The sequence below is a fragment of the Chroicocephalus ridibundus genome, chromosome 1 (genome assembly GCF_963924245.1).
Source record: "Chroicocephalus ridibundus chromosome 1, bChrRid1.1, whole genome shotgun sequence".
Taxonomy (NCBI): domain Eukaryota; kingdom Metazoa; phylum Chordata; class Aves; order Charadriiformes; family Laridae; genus Chroicocephalus; species Chroicocephalus ridibundus.
In genome coordinates this window covers 204,070,813-204,084,251 of record NC_086284.1, presented here as the reverse complement: position 1 = coordinate 204,084,251, position 13,439 = coordinate 204,070,813, and the positions used below count along the sequence as shown (strand labels likewise).

Genomic DNA, 13,439 nt, shown 5'->3' with positions numbered 1-13,439 from the left:
AGGGAAGCTGGGAAAAAAACCGCTTTTGACTTAGTGAAATATGCTGATTCCTACTTAAGGAGATGGCATCTGCAATTTTTTTAGTTTATGGTGGCGACTGAGGCCAATATCAGATAATCCTTGCAGGAATAGCTGTGTCAGATGCTACTGCCCTGCTCCCAGCTGTTGATTAAGCCCTGTCTGCTGGAGCCTGCGGAGAGTTTGTCAGATTACTGCTCAGCCACTCCAGTACAAGTAATTTAAATTACATTAAGCTGCTAGGGAGTTGATGTGACCTTCACATTATTACTAGTACAGAGCCTTTCAGCTCTACCTGTCATTCCTTTGAGTCATCAGTCTAGAAACAATGGCAGGTAAATGTTTGTTGGTCCTTTGGTACCTTCTCTGCCCCCCTAGGTAAGGTGGATGGCGGGTAGAACGAGCTCTTTCTCGCTGCTAAATGTCTCTGCAGATGACTTCTAAATAATAACTAGGTTTAAGAGTCACAAGCATTATTTTAATCCTATTTCTTTTTTGCCAAAGTTCCTTATTCTGAGGGGTTGTCTTAGCGTGTCCTTCGCTGTTAAGGTAAACTAAGAAAGTTCTTGCCTTTCCTATCTGATTTTTTTATGGGGTATGCAACCGTTTCATTGCTGTTTATTTTAACAGCAGAATGACTTATGCAAAAGAGATGTGTGTTATCTTCCACATGAAATGAAATTGCTTTTGTTAATTTACTGCGTTGTGGAGCGGTGCAATAAAGCGGCCTTCTCCTACACCCACAGCCCCGCAGCTCGTTATTTTAACGATGCCGCTCCAACCATTGCTTTTATATGCACTCCTTTGATATCTGCAGCCTGCTGCTTCTGCCGCTCCCTCTGCTCTGGAGCAGGGAAGGGACAGGAACTTCTGTAACCGACTGTGCATTATTTTTTTTTACATTGCAGGAGCCTTCTTCCTCTACGCAGGCTTTGCTGCCTTGGGACTAGTTTTCATCTACGGCTGCCTTCCCGAGACTAAAGGGAAAAAACTAGAGGAAATTGAATCTTTGTTTGAAAACAGGCTATGTACATGTGGTATGTCAGATTCTGATGAAGGGAGGTATATCGAGTATATTCGGGTGAAGGGAAGTAATTACCATCTTTCTGACAATGATGCTTCTGATGTGGAATAATTTTCAGCTGCTGATGTATTTAATCATTTAAAAGCCTTCTGGGGGGAAAGCGGCTCTCTGATGACCTCACTGCCCTGCTTCTGGTCTGGTTCTCCTTTCTACTGTCTAGCTAAAAATGCCTTCACATTCAAAAATGCTCCACTGGGGAGGAAATGCAGTATGCTAGTGTTTTCTTGATAACTAAGAGCAATGGCTTCCAAAAGAGATTGAATTCCACGATAATGTGAATTCACCAGGTGTGCGTGACACTGCACCATCCCAAGGTATACAGTAGGGTGCGCTGTGCCAGATGGACGCAGAAGGCTGTCCTGGATGGTCAGTGGTTGTCCTTATCTTCAATACTGACAAAAGATAAAATAATAGAGTAGCTAATCAGAAAGCAGCCAACATCTGTCAGATCCCCATCCCATCGCAGCCTAGGAAATAGCTCTGCTGTGCAGTACACTGAATGACGAATGCATCAGCCGCTGTAACGGTAGCCATCTAAAAGGTTTAACTCATTAGGAAAATAGCAAATCTGCTATATCTATTGGAGGGAACGTCCCCCAAATTTTCCCTAAGAGAATTTCCATTTCTATTTATTTGAGATAAGAAGTAGAGAGCCATGGTCACCCGGGTGGAGGTTCGCGCGGGTGGCGTACGTCTGTGTTACAGCGGGTTGCCTGAGCCAACTGCTGCTCTTGAGCACACACCACAGTCCGGAGTTGGTGTTTGAGAGAGAAACTGCCAAAATTAACTACCTGACAGCAGGAAAGCAGGACTAAGTATGTGGCCACATGTACAAAGGAACTGGTATATATTGCTAGGTACAATGTAGAGGCTTCAGTTAGTTGGAAACAAAAGATTTTTGTTTTCCTTTTTTGCATTTGAACATTTGGGTTCGTGCCTACTTTTGAACACAAAATATTATTAGCTAAAAGATAGAAAAGGAGGGGAAAGGTTTTGTTCTTCTAAATGCACAGTGTTCATCCCTCCTGGGCCTCTTTCTTGTGAATAATCGTATTGCCTTCAGTTTATCGTCGTATGTGCAGAGTAAAAGAATCCCAGCACATTTTTCCTTCAAACGCCCTTAGTCAACCAGTGTCTTGCTGGATCTAAAGAGAAATATTAGCAATGGGCAGAAGCCTACATCTCATTAATTGCCTTACCGAACCATTGCAAAATTGTCAAGAAAATGTCAGGCACAAAAATAAACTTGGCTGCCTTTAGCCTGGTAATGAAAATAGGAATGGTATTTTATTCACCTGCCATGATTGCTCGCCTTGGCAAATTGAATTTTATGCAGCTACATAAAAATATTAGGTAATTTTTTTCCTTGCCGTGTCCTCACTGCTTTAAATCTTCAGAGATACGAGTCTGAAAGCATCAACAATTCAAATTCCTATCTTTGAAACATTTGCTTCATGAAAGAATGTGGAAAACCTCCTCTGCCTGTGGGCTGCCCCCCCCTCCCCATTTAATTGGTAAAAATACATTTATTTTTCATTGTGTAGAGATTAAAGAAGTTTTTGGGTTCGTTAGTTTTTATAGATTTGCTTTGTGGGCTTTTCTTGGCTTGAAGAATATTTTGGATGTAGGATTATTATCAAAACTGAGACTGGACATTTGTTACTAAATTATTTTTATTTGATAACGTGGGGTTTTGTTGTAAAGAAGTCTGCCATTATGTTATCTGACCTTCTGTGATAGGAGTTCTTAACCTCCAATTACTGACCGTCGGCGATTGGGTGTATTTTGCGTTATTTTCTTTTTTACTTCATTAATCAAAGAAATATTTTTGGAAAGAAAATATTTTAAAGCATCCTTTTGTGACTTGACGGGACTAAAAAGGGAGAGCATAGAGGACAGAGGGAATTTCAAGCAAATCATTGAGAAGAGCGGCCCAACCTTGAATATCCGCTTGTGCTGTGAGAGGGCTGGATTCTCACGCCTCCCGCCTTGCCTCCCCTTTAAGCGCACAATATTTTTATGCTTGAAAGCACCAGCTGTTGAAAATGCTCAGGTCTCCAGACCTATCTACCAATGCACCCGCCGCGGGATGTCTCCGTTAGGCTGTCACCTCTTGGAAACCCTCACCGAAGGTGCAGTGCCTGAAATGAGAAAAAGGGATGCTTGAAACAGACGATAACAAAATAGTTTTAAGGGCAAATTGGTTTCTTCCTGCAACCGAAAAATGTGGGCTTGAAGACCCATATTTGGAAGACTTTTGTTACCCAGAACAGTGTGTGAAAAGGTGCGTAACGCCCAACCCGTGCGTACGTGGTTGATAGGTTTAAGTGGGTATTTACCGGCTTTTGAGAACAGGGACTTACGGTTCTGATCCCCCCAAAAGCGTGAGCCCAGCCTCGCCAATGCACCGATGAACATCCCCTTGCTTGGCGTGTGTTGCTGGAGGGGGTGTAAGCCAGGGAGGGTGTCCCTGCGCCGGCACGGCGTCGGGGATGACCTCGGGCTTTGTTGCACTGGTGCCCACAGGTAGAGGAAACCGCTGCGTTTGTTGGGCATAACCAAAGCAAAGTCACTGGAGCAATCGCTGTCACAAGATCAGCCTCTTTTGTTTTGCAGGCAGCGCTGGGGCTTTTTAGCAGCAGACGACCATCTCTCGCTGCCAGCCTTGTTTCACGGACGTTCTCAAAAGCGGCGCTCAGCTGCGCTGGGCTCCTTCTCTCACACAACACGTTTCGTCTCACCGAAAGCAGTTTTCTGAAGGTTTGCATCCCGCGCCCTTTTTATCGAGGCAAATCGATTGAAACGTGCATTTTATTTATCATTGCTACTGGCTGTGAGGGTGCAAAATATGTATCGGCTTCTTTGTTGTCACTCCCCCTTCCCCGCCCGCAGGGAGTTGGGTTTGAGCCTTCCTTTTAGGGTTGCTTTACACCAAGATAACATTCCGTACCTTAGAAACACCGAACCTAGCACTAAGCATAGCATCATGTGTGATGAAAATGGGATCAAATACTTGAAATTAATCGTACACAATTAGGGTTTTATTTTTAGACTCTGTGAACATTTATAATGTATGAAGAAAATGAAATAAATGTTTCTATTTTGCAAAGATTTTTTATATTTGTGCATATTTTAAGTTTTAAGAGATTTTTGCTAAGGGTAGACTTAGTAACATTCCAGATAAAAGAATAAAGATACAGTGTAGCCGAATAATTTCGTATGACAGGATTTTAATTTATGAAGTAGCATAAATAGGGTGTCTAAGCACAATATCATTTTATTGAAAGCTTTCTGCAGCAGATGTGAAATCATTTCTTCACAAGGACTGCACGCTTAATTCAGGTATTCTGTGCATCAGGAATGCTAGAGTAGTACTGCTGGTAGAGTTGGGCACGAATCGCATGTTGATTATACACAACAATTTGAGATATTTTAGTTCTGATTCATCTACTGACTCTACACGTTTTGATCTAAGAACAAGTATAAAAGAAACAAGTCCTGATGCATTTTTAATCTTTTTAAATTTAATTCGTATATAGTAGTTGCAAATCTATGAGTTGGGGGAGTTGCGATAATTTGCTGCATGTTTCTTCCCCTTGTCACTTTGTTGATCAAAATCAGTTTTTAACGAGAGAAGCAAACCTGGTTTGAAAATAGGCATAGAAACGAAGCAAGGCCCCAGGGCTCGTTTGAGGGCTGACGTTGCGTTGCTACGTGTGCACCTTAGATAGATGGCTGTCATAGACGTTGCTACCTTGTGAGTTGCGGTGACAGCCCTGTCAAATTCTGGGACAAGAGACGATACGTCCCAAGGATCATTGTTCCAACGCCGACTTACTTTTGCATGAGTTGGGAAATGCAGCATTTCACCGGTGTAGGAGTTAGGGTTGGGAGGGGAGAAGAAAAAAAATGATGCATCAAAAGCCCCATGAAGTCATGTTTCAGTAGAGATGGGTGTCGTAGCCAAAAGGAGCAGTCTCTGACTTCTCTCTCGTGTGGGAGAAGGACGGTGGGACCCAGGGACTGCGCTCAGTCCGGTGGATGGGAACAGGGAGCTGGCAGACTAAGGGGGAGGAAGCACACAAGTGCTCTTCTCCCATGCCCACGCGGAGGTGAGAACACGGCAACCGAGTTTGCAAAGTACTTTTTTTCCTGGGTGAAATCTGGTTTGCCCTTCTTAGTCACTTGGGTTGATCACGGGGCAGAAGTTCTGACTTTTCAGGGGCTGCGAGAGGCCCTGAGCGAGGGTCTTTCCTTCAGCGGTGAGGGTGTTGGGTGCAGTCCCACAGACACGCCGTGGGCTAATAAAAGATAGACCCTGTACTTCTCAGCCTTATACCCAACTTTCTACTTCTCAACGTCAACGCTCTTCTAACACGGTCTTGAAAATTTACTTGTACTTGCATAAGAGGCTTTGTTAGCTGAACATCACTACACAAGGAGGCAGAGTCTTCACAGCATAGAGAGATCTCGGGGTAGAAATCAAGGCAGAAGAGACAGTTCTGCAAAGCACTTTAAAGAGTAAGATATTTGTGCACTTTTTTCTGAGAGAGTCAAGCTAACCAAACCCATTCCTCTGCATTGGGAAGAAAATCGAGCTTTGTGTACCAGGCCAGAAGCAGATAATGCCACAATATGTGCTTTATGGCAAAATGTGTTTTTATTGCGGGTAACATTTACAGCTTACATGTAGCTGCTGCCTATAAAGTGACTCAGTCGTTCTCTGGATTTTAACAAGTCACATTTTTGTGCAAAAATCTTAGTGGTTTTCTATCGATCTTCATCGCCTTGTGTACAGTACAGTTAAGCATAATCCACCAAGTGGTCTAGGTTGTGGCAGTGTTACCAATGTCAGCACAGTAAAATCTAGGTGAACATTGTTAAAGAAATATTGTTGTTTGTGATACTGGGGGTTAAAACTCCTTAAAGGCAACTATATATAGATTTTAAAAGTCTGAAAAAAATGGCAGTTCTTATCTATTTTGTGTATGTTTTCATATAGAGAAGGAGTTTTTTATGTGCCAATAACCATCACTGTAGTGTTTTGTAAATGGATGTTAATGGTGTTCCAGAGTTCTGTATATGAGAATATACTTTAGCCACAATGACCTGTTAGTGTGAACGAGCGGCATGTTTTTAATCTTATTCACGCCTCTCACCAGAGGTGCTCACTCGTCGGCTTCAGTAGAGCTCACTCACGCCAGGGGAAGTTTGACCAGCATCAGGCCTCAAGAACACAGATTTCATCTAAATCCCCGCTTTTTCACGTTGTCCCTAGACGGTATGTTACGTGTGAATGATCTGGCACGTGTAATTATAAACCTTCAGCTCCTTGATTCTGTTGAGATACAGTTTGTCAAAATTTGGTTTGGCCTTTCATCGCGTTTATATAACTAAGGGGCGCGCTGATTAGTTATGAATATCGTCCACCTATTTCTAAAGGAAACACCAGTTTCTGAAGTGCTAAAATAAAGGCAAATTTCTCTTGCTGCCTTAAACATTACGTAGACTTTGGAGAGGACTTGAATGTATGACCATCGTCGTGACGTCTGCAGGAGACGCTTCCTGGATCCTCAGCAGGTGTGAAGCGAGATGGTTTCGTGGTGCTGGGATGCTGCGTTACAGCGCGGGCCCTGCCCAGTGCACGCCTGCCCGTCCGTTCCATTTGCAGTGTTCGAGTGGTCCCCGTGAAACGGATAGCATTATTCATACGCTTGAAATTCCCCATGTGCTCCATGTCCTGCTGGTCCAGGGCACCGCTGGGAAGTGGCACGAGTCACGTCTCTGCTTTCCATCGTGAATCTCACACCCCTACAAAGCCGTCAACCGGATCGTTCTGTGACAAATTCAGTGTAGAATATATGAGCCGTTATTGGAGACCAAATTGATAGTTACATTTCCGTGTTGAATAATAACGTGCACATGGCGCCATCGGGCATATCGTAATCCCTGGGCGCGTGCTATGGTATTCAGTACAAAACAGGTTTTGGCAAAACTAACTGCTGGGTTGTCCAAGTTATTTCTTAACCGTGTCAAACATGTGCCATTTCCTTTTGCAACCAGTCAAGCCTATAATGTATGAAAGTGTTGTACATTTTCTGAAACTTAAGTGATGTAAAATTATTTAATTGAATTCTGTTCTGATTGCTTTAATGAAGTTTGGTCTTTACATAAAAAATAAATATCTTCAAAGAATTGTCAGTGCCAGAAGTGTAAATGAACAAAATAAAAGGTGAGATACTTAATTACAGAATCTTTCTCAAGATTTCCTTTATTTTGGTATTCAGGTCGCCTTTTAGAGTTGCAAAATTGCATTGCTCAGGAAAATGAGCTAAAATAGTCCTTGGGCTTGCCTGAAATAAGTGAAAGGGTAAGAATAACTTTGAATACGATCTTAATATGATACGTTTCAAACTAGAGAGCATTTATGTGGTGATGGCATGCTGGGCAAGCGTCCCTTCCTGCCTGAAGGATTTGTTTGAAGAGCTGCATGCAGCTGCGCAGAGCTGCCGACTGCCCTGGTGTCCCCCCGCGGGTCTTCAGTGTCCCCTGCCCAAACACAGGCCAGTCCTGCGATGGCAATTTGTACCTTCAGACTTGATTATCAACTGAGGAAAGGGCAGAAGTTGCTGTTTTCTAATGGGGAAGTGTCCTAACGCTGTGTGCGTTATTAAGAAAATTGCTTGTACCAGTTTGATGATTAACAAAGAGCAGCAGGACGTGGCCGTGCCGTGCTGGGGGCTGCCCTGGCTGTGCTCCCCAGCGCGGCAGAGGAATCCAGACCGAGTGGAAATTGGTCCCGTTCCCTCCACCTACCGCAGGTGCCACCATGGAACCCTTGCGGGGCGCAGAGTTGCCTCTGACAGAGCTGTGGCCTTTTGGTCCAGGAGGCAGAGAGATCCCAGCCGGCGGCGGTACAGCTGATGGGAGGTGCCGGCAGCGGGAAATAGCTCGGCAAACCTGTGTCTGTGGCGGCGCTTGTCCCCGGGAGGGGGGAGAGGAAGCCGATCGCTGTGCGCTGACAGGCTGTGTTTTTAGCTTTCTGGCTGATAGCACTTATAAAGGTGATGAGTGGCTGCGGTTCAGATTACTTGTCACCAAAACCACATGGCAGCTTTGTGGGATAATGAAAAGCTGGTGGCTCTGCTGTCAAACACTCAATTTTTTTGCCTTCTCCCATTTCCCTCTGCTCCAGCTACTATCACGAAACAACTACTGATGGACTGATTTCTGCCGAACGGGTTCTGCCATCTGCAGAACTGAACTGCAAGCAGTAGCAGGACTTGGTTCCAGATCTTTGTGAGCATTTTTGGAATCAGACCCCCCCAGGCATCAAGGCTGGGTGGTGCTGCATCTGAACCAGTGTTGTGCAGCCTTTGCTTTGTGCACGGCACCGAGTGCTTGCTTTCAAGGCTGCTACGGTTTGTAGGAAGTAGATGGGGAAGTTAAAGGTAAGCTTAAAAAAAAAAAAAAGTCTGTTTTTTCTCTGACCTCGGTGGTCCCCCGCTGAGTTGTGCTGGGCTGGTTGAAGAGACCTGCTGGTGATCATCTCCCGAGCTGGTGTCCCTCCAGCCGCCCCGGCCCACGCAGAACTCCCCGCACAAACGTTTCGCTTCCAACACATCGCTGAGATGAATGACATCTCAACCCTTCCCCTGATGGAGAGATTGTAGCGGCCTTCCAGTACGTAAAGGGCGCCTACAGGAGAGATGGGGAGGGACTCTTTGTCAGGGAGTGTAGTGATAGGACGAGGGGTAACGGTTTTAAACTGAAAGAGGGGAGATTTAGGTTAGATATTAGGAAGAAATTCTTTACTGTGTGGGTGGTGAGACACTGGCACAGGTTGCCCAGGGAAGCTGTGGATGCCCCATCCCTGGAGGTGTTCAAGGCCAGGCTGGATGGGGCTTTGAGCAGCCTGGTCTAGTGGGAGGTGCCCCTGCCCATGGCAGGGGGTTGGAACTAGGTGATCTTTAAGGTCCCTTCCAACCAAAACCATTCTGTGATTCTATGATGAATGCATTCAGACCACCAAACAACCGGCTGAAATCCATGGGGAAACAGTCAAATGCATTTGCCATAAGCAGTTCCACCTGTCTTGTTCATTAGCTGGTCTCCAGGGCAGGTTTTCACTCGCTTGTTTAACATACGTGACCTAGCTGGTACCCAGGCACGTGTGTGACTAATTGAGAAGCTCTGCACAGATTTGGAAAGCTTTTGCCTTTTGAGAGTTAACTGCAGAAGTACCAGAAATATTTTCTGCATCTTGGTTTTCATAGGAAAAAAGGCAAAAAATCCTCTCCGAGACCTGTGGAGGGAGGTGGGGGGGGGTTGTTTGATTAGATGGTTTTATTGGAGATCTTTGGGTCTGGGTTTCAGGAGGATACAAAGATCTATTTGTTTTTCAGTCCTCAGCCTTGGCTGGCACGCTCTGATTTTGGGTACTGTGATATCCCATGAAAGGTCTAATAGAATCCATAATGCCGAAATGAAAAGCAGGGTGTCATACGGAGCAGTAAGATGTGTATTGCAGGAAGGAAGGAAGAGGAGCACACACCCCAGATGACCTGCCCACAGTCTTATAAGGTGTTAAGACCATCAGCACACAGGGATGGGCTTAGGTGCATTTATGCATAAGGGCCCAGGGAAATGAAAAATTTCCAAGCACGCCCTCTTCAGTGGATTATTCGTCAGAAGAATGTATTGAGTAAACAGATCTGCACAAGGATGCAGGAGTCGTGCACGGTGTAAGGAGAGTAGAAGCTGCAGTGCGCTGGTGCCAGGGAGCACATCCCTTGGGGGGGGCTCAGGTGTGAGAAGGAAAAAATTAAAACACACCCCGCCCCCCCTTCAGCAATGAGCCACGTGGCCACCCCGGTTGGAAAGAGAGTTTACGCACTCGCTTAAAGTTCATCAAAGGTGGTGAAAAGGGGATGGAGAGGTGGGAAGGGTCCACGCCTGAAGGAGCAGTGAGGGTTTTGGGGCCCATCAGGGAGGTGGTTGGAGATGCAGGAGCAGTTTGAGGGCAGAGGGGTTTGGATTAGCTAAACTTCGTACTGAGGGCGCTGTGTGGAACTGAGATTGGAGCAGGTTGCCGAGGAAACAGGCAGAAAGAGCAAGGAGCAAATAAATCCCTAGGAGGGGCTGAAGGAAGGAAGCAGGGCATAAGGTATGGGGGATGGTCAGTGAGACGAGAGCGGGGGGACATGGTGCCTCTGCCACACCACCGCACGGTGACAGGGGACAGCGTGAAGCCGTCCTGGGTGGAGGGAAGCAAAGACAGAAGACGGGCACTGGGCTGAGGATGCAGCAGCTTCTGCACGAGCACCTCAGCATGGATTGTTGCGTCTGAGGAAGTCAGGACGTGGTGTCGCTTCCCAGAGCCAGTCCCTCTCGGCCGACTGGGCACTAAGTGAGCAGAGAGCGGGGATGTCTCACTCTGCGGACCAGCGAGGCTTCTTAGCTCTCCCCCTCCTTCCCCTCTGAGGGCAGGAGGACAGGTACTGGGCACTGTCACCCTCTGGTAGATCAACCTCATCACATCAGAGTCCGTTAGTGTTTGTATTTGCTCCCTGCGGTGCCACCTATACGCAGAAATTGGGTTTCCTTTTGATTTTTTGATAAACAGATCGAACGGTCTAAATCTCTCTCTAAATGGTGGCTTTTTTCCAGGATCTCAGCTATTCATAGGTTTGTTCTTCAATTATTATTATCTTTTTTGCGTTTCTTGGGCACCGCACAGCAGTTTGTTCACTGCTTGATCTGTCAAGACCACAAATACAGAAAGAATTGTCCCCGGTTCCCATGCCCAGCTCCCTGTCCCCGGCTGCGTTTGCCCGTTCACGCACGGTGAGAAGGCGCAGGAGCAGGACCAGCCCTCGGCACCGCGCTCCAAGCTGAGCCCTGCTCTGCCGGTGCATCCTGATCTGCTGCTTCTTAACAGGCCACCCTCGCGCTTGAGGACATTGTGGCACATTTCGTTTGAATGGACCCAATTGCTGGTCACTTGCTTGTAGCCTCTGTCGGTGTTGCTCCTCACCATCTCCCTGATTTTGTGTTACTGTTGTAGTTCATCATCGCCCCCAGACCCTAACGAAAGGGTCCTCCACTCTTTCACCAGGAGGGAGGTCCCCACCAGGCACTTCTGTGCAAAGCCCTTCCCCAGCTGCTGCAGCGGTCGTGGGTGCCCCGAGGGAGGAGCACGGTGAAGCTCCTGGAGCGTGAGAGGGGACAGCAGCACCCCAGCAGTGTGACACAGGCTCCCAGCATGCCCAGAAACCCCAGTGAGGGGCATGGACTGGGCCGGTTCAGACTCCACCAGGCCAAGCATGAAGCGTGGGTGCTGAGCAGGCAGCTGCAGCCCAGCTGACCCGTGTCTGGTTTAGTCCCGTTCTCCAAAAATTGTATGGGGGTTTGTATTACAGTGCTCAGGGCTGGTGCCACCCCACCTGACCTGTCTTACATGTCTTTGGTCCCTTTGGACAGTGCTGTGGCATCTGCAGCCTTCCCACCTGGCAGCTTTTCCTTCTTCGCAAAGCTGTTTCCACAGCTGAGGCTGCTGAGACCCTGTGTCCCCAGCCAGCTGCCACCAAATCCCACATTCAGACTGTCCATCTGAAGCCTCCACTGAGCGTCACTGTGCTGTGGAAGGGGAGGTTGTCAGCAGCCATGTAACGTGCCGTCCTGCAAACACCAGCTGACGTCTCCGTCCCCAAAGTGGCAGTTGTGGCCTGCAGCGAGTGGCCTGGTCCCTGCTGGCAGTGGTGCTTTGGACTAAGCCTTGCTGTGAAATTGGTGCTTGTTTTAACCTTCTCATGGCCTGATGGCATCAAACCCGGTCTGACTGCTCCCGGTGAGCACCTTTGTTTTACCCAGGACATCTGATACGATGGTGTGCCCTGTTACTGGGCTGTCACAAGATGTCACTGCAGTCAGAGCCAGTCTCCGATGCCACGTGGCCTCCCCTGTTCTCTCCCTGGTCTTGGGGGTACCTGTAGCCCCCAGGCTGGCTGGGGGGCAGGGGGGAGGTGGCTGCAGCATCGCAGCTAAGTTGGGGCTGGTGTTGGTGTCCCTGCCACTCTCCTTTCATGGGCTGATAAAAATGATGAAAAAAAATCTAGAGCAAGCAAAGTTTTTGTAAGCTGGGTGGTGGCTCACTGTCCCCCCCCAGCCTGGTACTGTCCAAGATAGCTTTTACATTAGCTCTATATGTCAAGTTCCATGGTGGTGGGTGGGATTCACAGGGAGACACTGAGGGCATCGGGACACCCCCCCCAGGCCCCTGGTGGGAGAGCGATCAGTGCCAGTTGTTAGCCCAGCCCGAGCTGCGGCTGCGGGGCTGCCATGGACGAGGCTCTGACTGCGGCACTCGGCGACGAGCTGGTGTTGGGGTGGGCACTGCTGCGCTTCAGTGCTGTGGGGAAACGTGGGTGGGCAGAGGCAGGAGATGTGCTCCAAGGAGGTCGGGGCAGACCTACCTGGCACGGTTCATCCCCCCCATCCCCAGCCCAGGTGTGTGGTGACAGCGGCGATGGCACAGAGCATCCTTCTCCGCTGGCCCCTCTTCAAGTAGGTTTTAGACTGGGCAAGCTCCAAAGATCCCCGCCAGCTTCAGCTGGTCTGGGGTTCTGCAAAAATTCATCCATTTGCAGGAATTCATCTGTTTGCAGGGAGTGCAGCTTCTCCAGAGAGCAAATCTCCTTACAGACCTTCTGTTTCCTGAGAATTACTCCAGCCAGGGGGAACAGAGTGAATCTTCTGCAACATGATGTATTGGCTTGTCCTTTGAGCGGCCGCAGTTCTGGGTCCTTTGACCCGGGCAGCCCCCGTGTGCTGAGCGTGACACAGCGGCAGTAAATCACAGCCCTCTGTGCAAGCGTGCACAAACGCGGTTGACTTGGAAATGTTTTATTGCAGCTCTATTAAATAAAACAACGGCCCTCTTGCAGCCTCCTGCCTTATCTTCACTGACTCTCCACCGCTCGGTCTTTTGGCCCAGGATTCCCCCTGGCCTCAGACGGAGCAGGTGCCTCGGCATCCCCTGCAGCCGCCTGCGTTCGGCGCGGGAGCTGCCTGCAATTTCCTCTCCGTTGGGTTCCACATCCAGAGAGCTGCCGCACCCAGCATGAGCGCCGTCTGGGCGTGGGGTGTGAATTTACAGCAGTGTGGCTGGGGGAGGGGGAGAGCGCTCGGTATTCAGCTCACGGAGCGATGAGACCTTGTTGGAGTTCCGTGTCGCCAGCCCTGGAGAAGCCGGCTCTGATTCGGGTAACTGGGACCGTCACCTCTAACCCACCAGAGGCTGTCAGTGAGAAGGGGCTGAAGAAGCGTTGCAGGAAGG

At 48.1% G+C, this 13,439-nt stretch overlaps 1 protein-coding gene across 1 annotated transcript in view; it reads left to right on the top strand.

Moving 5' to 3' along the window:
- The window catches only part of SLC2A13 (solute carrier family 2 member 13), a 168,365-nt gene extending 161,029 nt beyond the window's left edge, over positions 1-7,336 (top strand). The window contains exon 10 of the mRNA XM_063323407.1: positions 927-7,336. Coding sequence (XP_063179477.1) covers positions 927-1,153 — 227 coding nt within the window. The 3' untranslated portion in view covers positions 1,154-7,336. The remainder of the gene's footprint in view (positions 1-926) is intronic.
- The last annotated feature ends 6,103 nt before the right edge of the window (positions 7,337-13,439 follow it).